Consider the following 8,488-nt stretch of genomic DNA (forward strand, 5'->3'; position numbering starts at 1 on the left):
TAAATACCTACATTGCCAGGCATGGTGCACTGCTCATGCCTGTAATCCTAGTACTTTGGGAGGCCAAGGCAGGCAAATCACAAGGTCAGGAGTTCAAGACCAGCCTGGCTAACATGGTGAAATCCCATCTCTACTAAAAATACAAAAAAATAGCCAGGCGTGGTATCGGGCACCTGTAATCCTAGCTACTCAGGCAGGAGAATCGCTTGAACCCAGGAGGCGGAGCTTGCAGTGAGCCGCGATCGCACCACTGCACTCCAGCCCAAGCTACAGAGTGAGACTCCATCTCAAAAAAAAAAAAAAAAAAAAAACCTACACCAAAACATCTGAAAGAGCACAAACAGAATCTAAGGTCACACCTCAAGGAACTAGAAAAACAAGAATAAACTGAACCCAAACCAAGCAGAAGAAAAGAAGTAACAAACATTAGAGCAGAACTAAACTGTAACAAACAAACAAAAAAAACCAAACATATACAAAAGATTAATGAAACAAAACACTGGTTCTGGGTGCGGCACAGTGGTTCATGTCTGCAATCCCAGCACTTTGGAAGGCCAAGGCAGGCAGATCATTTGAAGTCAGAAATTTGAGCCTGACCACCATGGTGAAATCCCATCTCTACTAAAAATACAATAAAATTAGCCAGGCATGGTGGGGGGGCACCTGTAGTCCCAGCTACTCAGGAGGCTAAGGCAGGAGAATCACTTGAACCTGGGAGGCAGAGGTTGCAGTGAGCCAAGATGTCATCACTGCACAGAGCGAGACTCTGTCTCAGAAAAAAAAAAAAACAAAAAACTGGTTCTTTCAAAATATAAACACAATTGATAGACCATTAGCAAGACAAACCAAGAAAAGAAGATTCAAGTAAGTTCAATGAGAAACAAAACAGGACATATTACAACCGATACCACAAAAATATAAAAGATCATTCAATAGTACTATGAACACTTTATATGCACAAACTAGAAAATCTAGAGGAGATGGATAAATTCCTGGAAATATACAATCCCCCTGATTAAATCAGGAAGAAATAGAAACTCTGAACAGACTAATAACAAGTAGCGAAATTGAAACAGTAATAAAAAAAAACTGTCAATGAAAAAAGTCCAAGAAAACAAAAATTAATTAAATTAAATTAAAATTTAAAAATTTTAAGTCCAGGAACAGATGGATTCACAGCTGAATTCTACCAGACAGTCAAAGAATTGCTACCAATCTTACTGAAACTATTCCAAAAGACAGAGAAAGGGAATCCTCCCTAAATCATTCTATGAAGCCGGTATCACCCTAATATACCAAAAGCAGGAAAGGATATAACAATAAAGAAAACTAAAGACCAACATCCCTGATGAACATAGATGCAAAAATCCTCAACAAAATGCCAGCTAACTGAATCCAAAAGCATATCAAAAAGGTAATACACCATGACCAAGTGAGTTTCATACCAGAGATGCAGAGATGGTTTACCATACACAAGTCAATAACCATTGGCTGGGCATGGTGGCTCACTCCTGTAATCCCAGCACTTCGGGAGGCCAAGGTGGGTGAATCATTTGAGGTCAGGAGTTTAAGACCAGCCTGGCCAACATGGTGAAACCCCGCTTCTATTAAAAATACAAAAATTAGCCAGACGTGGTGGCAGGTAGTCCCAGATACTCAGGAGGCTGAGGCAAGAGAATCGCTTGAACCCAGGAGGCAGAGGTTGCAATGAGCTGAGATGCTGCCACCACACTCCAGACTGGGTGACAGAGCAAGATTCTTGTCTCAAAAATAAACAAATAAAATAAAAATAAATGTGATACATCACATGAACAGAATTAAAAATAAAAATCACATGATCTATCTCAATAGATACAGAAAAAGTATTTGACAAAATCCAGCATCACTTCATGATTAAAACCTTCAGTAAAACTGGCACAGAAGGGACATACCTCAAAGTAATAAAGCCATACCTCAAGGTAATAAAAGCCATCTATGACAAACCCATGACCAACACTATACTGAATGGGGAAAAGTTTAAAGCATTCCCCCTGAGAACTGCAACAAGACAAGGATGGTACTTTCACCACTTCTATTGAACATAGTACTGAAAGTACTCATCAGAGCAATGAGAAAGAAATAAAAGGCATCCAAATTGGTAAAGTGGAAGTCACACTGTCAGCCTTCACTGATGATATGATTGTATACATAGGAAACCCTAAAAACTCATCCAAAAAGCTCCTAAATATGATAAATGAATTCTTTAAAGTTTCAGGATACAAAATCAACCTACATAAATCAGTAGCACTGCTATGCACCAACAGTGGCCAAGCTGAGAATCAAATCAAGAACTCAATCCCTTTTACAACAGCTGCAAAAAAAAAAAAAATAATAGAATACTTAGGAATATACCTAACCAAGGAGGTTCTGAAAGATCTCTACAAGGAAAACTACAAAACACTACTGAAAGAAATCACAGATGACACAAACAAATGGAAACACATCCCATGCTCATGGATGGATATAATCAATACCGTGAAAATGAACATACTGCCAAAAGCAATCTATAGATTCAATGCAATTCCCATCAAAGTACCATCATCATTCTTCACAGAACCAGAAAAAGCAATCCTAAAATTCATATTGAACCCAAAAAGAGCCCAAATAGCCAAAGTAAACAAACCAAAAAGAACAAATGTGGAGGCATCACATTACCCAACTTCAAATTATACTACAAGACTACAGTAACCAAAACAGCATGGTACTGGTATAAAAATAGGCACACAGACCCATGGAACAGAATAGAGAACCCAGAAAGAAAGCCAAACATTTACAGCCAACTGATCTTCAACAAAGCAAACAAAAATATAAAGTGGGGAAAGGACACCCTATTCAACAAATGGTCCTGGGATAACTAACAAGCTATGTGTAGAAGAATGAAACTGGATCCTCATCTCTCACCTTATACAAAATCAACTGGAGATGGATCAACTCAAACCTAAGTAAGATCTGAAACCATAAAAATTCTAGAAGATAACATCAGAAAAAAACTCTTCTAGACATTGACTTAGGCAGAGTTCATGATCAAGAACCCAAAAGCAAATGCAACAAAAACAAAAATAAATAGATAGGACCTAATTAAACTAAAAAGCTTCTGCACAGCAAAAGAAATAATCAGCAGAGTAAACAGACAACCCCCAGAGTGGGAGAAAATCTTCGCAAACTATGCATCTGACAAAGAACTAATATCCAGAATCTACAAGGAACTCAAACAAATGAGTAAGAAAAAAATAAATAATCCCATCAAAAAGTGGGCAAAGGACATGAACAGACAAAAGAAGATAAACAGCTGGCCAACAAACATATGAAAAATGTTCAACATCACTACCAGGGAAATGCAAATTAAAACTACAGTGAGATACCACCTTAATCCTGCAAGAATGACCATTTTTCAGTCTATTATCAAATATCAAAAAATAACAGATGTTGGCATGAATGACTGCTGGTGGGAATGTAAATTAGTACAACTACTATGGAAAACAGTGTGGCGATTCCTTGAAGAACTAGAAGAACTACCATTTAATCCAGCAATCCCACTGCTGGGTATCTACCTAGAGAAAAATAAGTCATTATCTGAAAAAGCCACTTGCACAGGCATGTTTACAGCAGCACAATTTGCAATTGCAAAAATGTGGAACCAGCCTAAATGCCCAACAACCAATGAGTGGATAACGAAAATGTGGTATGTATATATACCATGGAATACTACTCAGCCATAAAAAGGAATGAAATAATGGCATTCACGGCAACCTAGATGGAGTTGGACCCCATTATTCTAAGTGAAGTAACTCAGGAATGGAAACCCAAATATCCTGTGTTCTCACTTGTAAGCGGGAGCTGCACTATGAGGATGCAAAGATGTAACAATGATATAATGAACTTTGGGGTCTCAGGGTGAAGTGTGGGAGGGAGGTGAGGGATAAAAGACTACTAAAGTGTACACTCCTTGGGTGACAGGTGCACCAAGATCTCAGAAATCACCACGAAGAACTTATCCATGTAACCAAGAACCAGCTGTTCCCCAAAAACTACTGAAATAAAATTAAAATGTTCTTAAAAAATATCTTTACTAAAGATCTCTATTTGAGCAATCAGGATCTTAGTATCACCTCCAACCTGCTTCTCTCTCCATAAGCCCTAATAATATCAAATATCTCACTGCATAAGCCAGACATTTCAGACTAAATTTTGACCCTCTTTCCCTCATTCTAAATACAACATTAAGTTCCATCCATTTTCCCTTCTTAATATCTCTCAAATTAGCCTTCTACGCTTCATGTCTCACTTCTAAACCATCACTACTGTCTTTCACCTGGGCTACAAGTTCCTAATTAGTCTATTTCCATTCCTCTCTCCATCAATTCATTAAACACAGAAAAGTCAAAGTAAGCTTTTAACCTGGATTCAAATAATCTCATCTTGATGCTGAAAAAAACTGCAATTGTATACCAGTGAAAATTTAAAGCATATGAATATTAAGATACCTTATCACACCCTACTTGCCTGTATGATCAGGCTATTCTCCAACCTCATAACCTCACTTACATCTTCCAGAACAAAAACACTTTTTCAGTCTATTATCTCTCCCATCATCATCCTACATCATCCTATCCTAACAGAAACTTTCCAAAAACACCCCCTGCCAACTATTTATCTAGAAAACTTCTATTTACTCAAGATAATTCATGTACGACCTCCTCTGGGAAGTCTCACCTGATCTCCTTCCTTCCCATCTCTTCTTCCTCAACCTCAGAGAATTAGGTTTATTACCTCTGATTCCCATCGTATACTACAATAGTCTTTGCTACATTTTTTACAACAGAACTGTGCTTAAAATGGATGGTTTGCTACTCCCATGAGACTATGCTTTTTAAGGGTAATATATCTTAGCCATCTCCCTAGCACCCAGGACTAGCACAAAGTAGACATTTAAATATCTGCTAAATAAAATGACTTCAAAATCACCATCACTATCACCATCACACTATCCCCAGTACCTGGGACCACAAGTATGTGCCAATGCACCTGGCTGTGTCTCATATTTACATTCCCACAGTTCCTAGTAAGCTCTTTACATAGCAGGTATGAAATAATTTTATGTTGAATGATATACCTTTAAGAAACTAGGGAGGGCTGGGTGCGGTAGCTCATGCCTGTAATGCCAACACTTTGGGAGGCCGAGGCAGGTGGATCACCTGAGGTCAGCAGTTGGAGACCAGCGTGGCCAACATGGTGAAACCCCATCTCTACTAAAAATACAAAAATTAGCTGGGCACGGTGGTGCACAGCTGTAATCCCAGCTACTCAGGAGACTGAGGCAGAAGAATAGCCTGAACCTGGGAGGAAAAGGTTGCAATGAACCAAGATCTCGCCACTGCACTCCAGCCTGGGTGACAGAGCAAGACCCTGTCTCAAAAAAAAAAGGAAAAAAAAGGAAAAAGGGAAAGAAATTATAAGTTTGTTTTCTTCCAAGTATTCACCTGAAATCTATTAACTCAGAAGGAGGAAAAAACAATTCTCCAGAAAATAAAGCTTGGCCCTGTCTCCAAGAGCTCTCTCTCATTGCAAGTCTGGTTTCATTAGAGAAGGTGACTTCACAGGAGAACATATTATATGTAGTTAGTACCATTTTCTTTCTGATTCAGGAAAATTATGAACTTCTAGTACTAGTAAAGTGAATCCTAATATTTGCAACATATAAGTTTGAACCGCCATAACATTTTCCTCAATATGCAAAATATCAAAGAAATTACTGTGATGGTTAATACTGAGTGTCAACTTGATTGAATTGAAGGATGCAAAGTATTGATTCTGGGTGTAGGGGGCGTTGCCAAAGGAGATTAACATTTGAGTCAGTGGGCTGGGAAAGGCAAACCCACCCTTAATCTGGGTGGGCACTATCTAATCAGCTGTCAGCACAGCTAGAATATAAAGCAGGCAGAAAAAAATGTGAAAAGACTTGACTGGCCTAGCCTCCCAGCCTACATCTTTGTCCTGTACAGGATGCTTCCTGCCCTCAAACACTGGATTCCAAGGTCTTCAGTTTTGGGACTCAGACTGGCTCTCCTTGCTCCTCAGTTTGCTGACAACCTATTGTGGGACCTTGTGATTGTGTGAGTTAATAGTTAATAAACTCCCCTTTACGTGTGTGTGTGTGTATATATATATCCTATTAGTTCTGTCCCTGTAGAGAACCCTTACTAATAAATTACACGATTAAGTACAAATTACTTTTTTTTGAGATGGAGTCTCACTCTGTCACCCAGGCTGGAGTGCAGTGGTGCAGTCTCGGCTCACTGCAACCACCGCCTCCCAGGTTCAAGTGATTCCCCTGCCTCAGTCTCCCGAGTAGCTGGGATTACAGGCACACACCACCACGCCATCATAGCTTTTTGGCTATTCATATATCTTATTTTGTGAAGTGTCCAAATTTTTTGCGAGTTTTTAAGTCATTTGAATTTATTCTGTATAATACATTGATGGTGGGGCTATCAAGTGTTACCGCTTTGGAAAAGAGGTTGGCAGTTTCTTAAAATTCTTAAAACATACACCTATTATATGATGCAGCCATTCCTCTCCTACAGATTTACACAAAAGGAATGAAAGTATATGTCCATACAAAGAATTGTACATAAATGTTCACAGCAGGTTTATTTGTAATAGCTAAAAACTGGAAACAACCCAAATGACCATCAATAGATGAAGAGGTAAACAAATTGTGGTATACCCAGAACAATGGACTACTACACTGCAATAAAAAAGGAATAAACTATTGATACATGCATAATCTGGATGAGTATCAAAATAATTATGCTTAGTGAAAAAAGCCACACACACTTCCTTCCACCCCAAGCAGAGTACTCACTATATGTTTCCAATTATTTAAAAATTTCTAGAAAATGCAAACTATAATTACAGAAAGCAGATCAGCAGTTGCCAGGCAAAGAAGAGATTTAAAAAGGGACAGGAGGAAACTTTGAGGGGTGATGGTTTCATGGTTGTTTCCTAGGAAAGAGATGTATTTGTGTATATATAGTCCAAATTTATCAAACTGTACACTTTAAAGCCTATTGTATTCAAGCTCAATAAAGATGAAAAAAACTACAAGAAAAATGATTTAAAGAAACAAAAACCAGGCCAAGCAGGGTGGCTCTCGCCTATAATCCCAACACTTTGGGAGGCCGAAGTGGGAGCATCGCTTGAGTCCACGAGTTCAAGAGCAGCCTCAGCAACATAGTGAAACTCTGTCTCCACAAAAAATAAACAAAAAAATTATGGCTGGGCGCGCTGGCTCACGGCTGTAATCCCAGCACTTTGGGAAGCCGAGGCGGGCGGATCACTTGAGGACAGGAGTTGGAGACCGGCCTGGCCAACATGGTGAAACCCCGTCTCTACTAAAAACACAAAAATTAGCCAGGTGTTGTGGCACGCACCTGTAATCCCACCTACTTGGAAGGCTGAGGCAGGGAGCCGAGATCACGCCACTGCATTCCAGCCCGGGCGGCAGAGAGAGACTATGTCTCAAATATATATATTATAAATGTGTATATATATATTAAATAAACAAAAAAAGTAGCCGGGTGCGATGGCAGGAGCCTGTAGTCCCGGCTACTTGGGAGGCTGAGGTGGGAGGATCGCCAGCCTCAGCGAGAGACCCTGTTTCACAAAAAAAAATAAAAACAAAAAACTAACAAAAACACCCTCCAGATTCCCAGTCTCAATGTGACCCCATTTCACCGCTGGGAACCGCCCCTTCCCTCCTTATCCTCCTCCATCTCAAGACTGACACTCATCCCTTCTAATTCGAGGGGAAGGTTGAACCCTAAAAGGTTCACAAACTACAAAGACTCAAAGTACGCCCACTGTATTCCTGGATCCTCACCTCCTGCCACCAACCTCCTGTCTACCTTCACATTCGCACAGTTAGCCTGGCAGGAATAGTGACAAGTGCCCCCCATCCGCCGACCATCCCCTCCCGTTCATGTTCCCAAACATTCGTCCACGAAGCGTAATCAGATGGAGCATATCCCACTCCTGAAATACCACTAACGGGCACAGAACCACCAAAAGCTGAGCTCCTCAGTCGGCCCACCCCCGGGCACGCTGGAGTGTGGGGATTCGAATACCCCCCAGTCCAGGTTACCTGCCACCGGCTGGCCGCGCCGGGGACAGTTCAGCCACCGCGGCGGGATCTTGTTGTGAGCCATGTCTTGGGGGCTGCGCAGAGCTGCCCTCCCTCACCAACGTTCGCCGCGGCTTTGCAGCCGCCTCCCCGTGGTCCGGTGCGCACCGGGGTCCGAGACACCCGAATCGCAGCAGTAATCCGAATTCCAGCCGCTCAAATCCGGGTAACGTCAGGGGCAGCGCGCCACTTTCATTCAGGATCAACTCCACCGCTCCAGGAGAACCCACAATGCACTGCAACTTCCGCCCCCGAAGGCCCCGCCCC

The 8,488-nt window shown here is 41.0% G+C and overlaps 1 protein-coding gene across 3 annotated transcripts in view; it reads right to left on the minus strand.

The window, feature by feature from the left end:
• Nucleotides 1-8,415, minus strand: part of RNGTT (RNA guanylyltransferase and 5'-phosphatase) — a 332,045-nt gene extending 323,630 nt beyond the window's left edge. For 2 of the 3 annotated variants that reach the window (XM_050789536.1, XM_050789535.1), the window contains exon 1: nucleotides 8,183-8,407. In XM_050789536.1, coding sequence (XP_050645493.1) covers nucleotides 8,183-8,246 — 64 coding nt within the window. In that variant the 5' untranslated portion in view covers nucleotides 8,247-8,407. Of the gene's footprint in view, nucleotides 1-8,182 lie in introns of all 3 variants that reach the window. The other variant, XM_050789534.1, reaches the window with a different exon arrangement.
• Nucleotides 8,416-8,488: the final 73 nt, after the last annotated feature.

This window comes from Macaca thibetana, chromosome 4 (assembly GCF_024542745.1).
Source record: "Macaca thibetana thibetana isolate TM-01 chromosome 4, ASM2454274v1, whole genome shotgun sequence".
Classification (NCBI taxonomy): Eukaryota; Metazoa; Chordata; class Mammalia; order Primates; family Cercopithecidae; genus Macaca; species Macaca thibetana.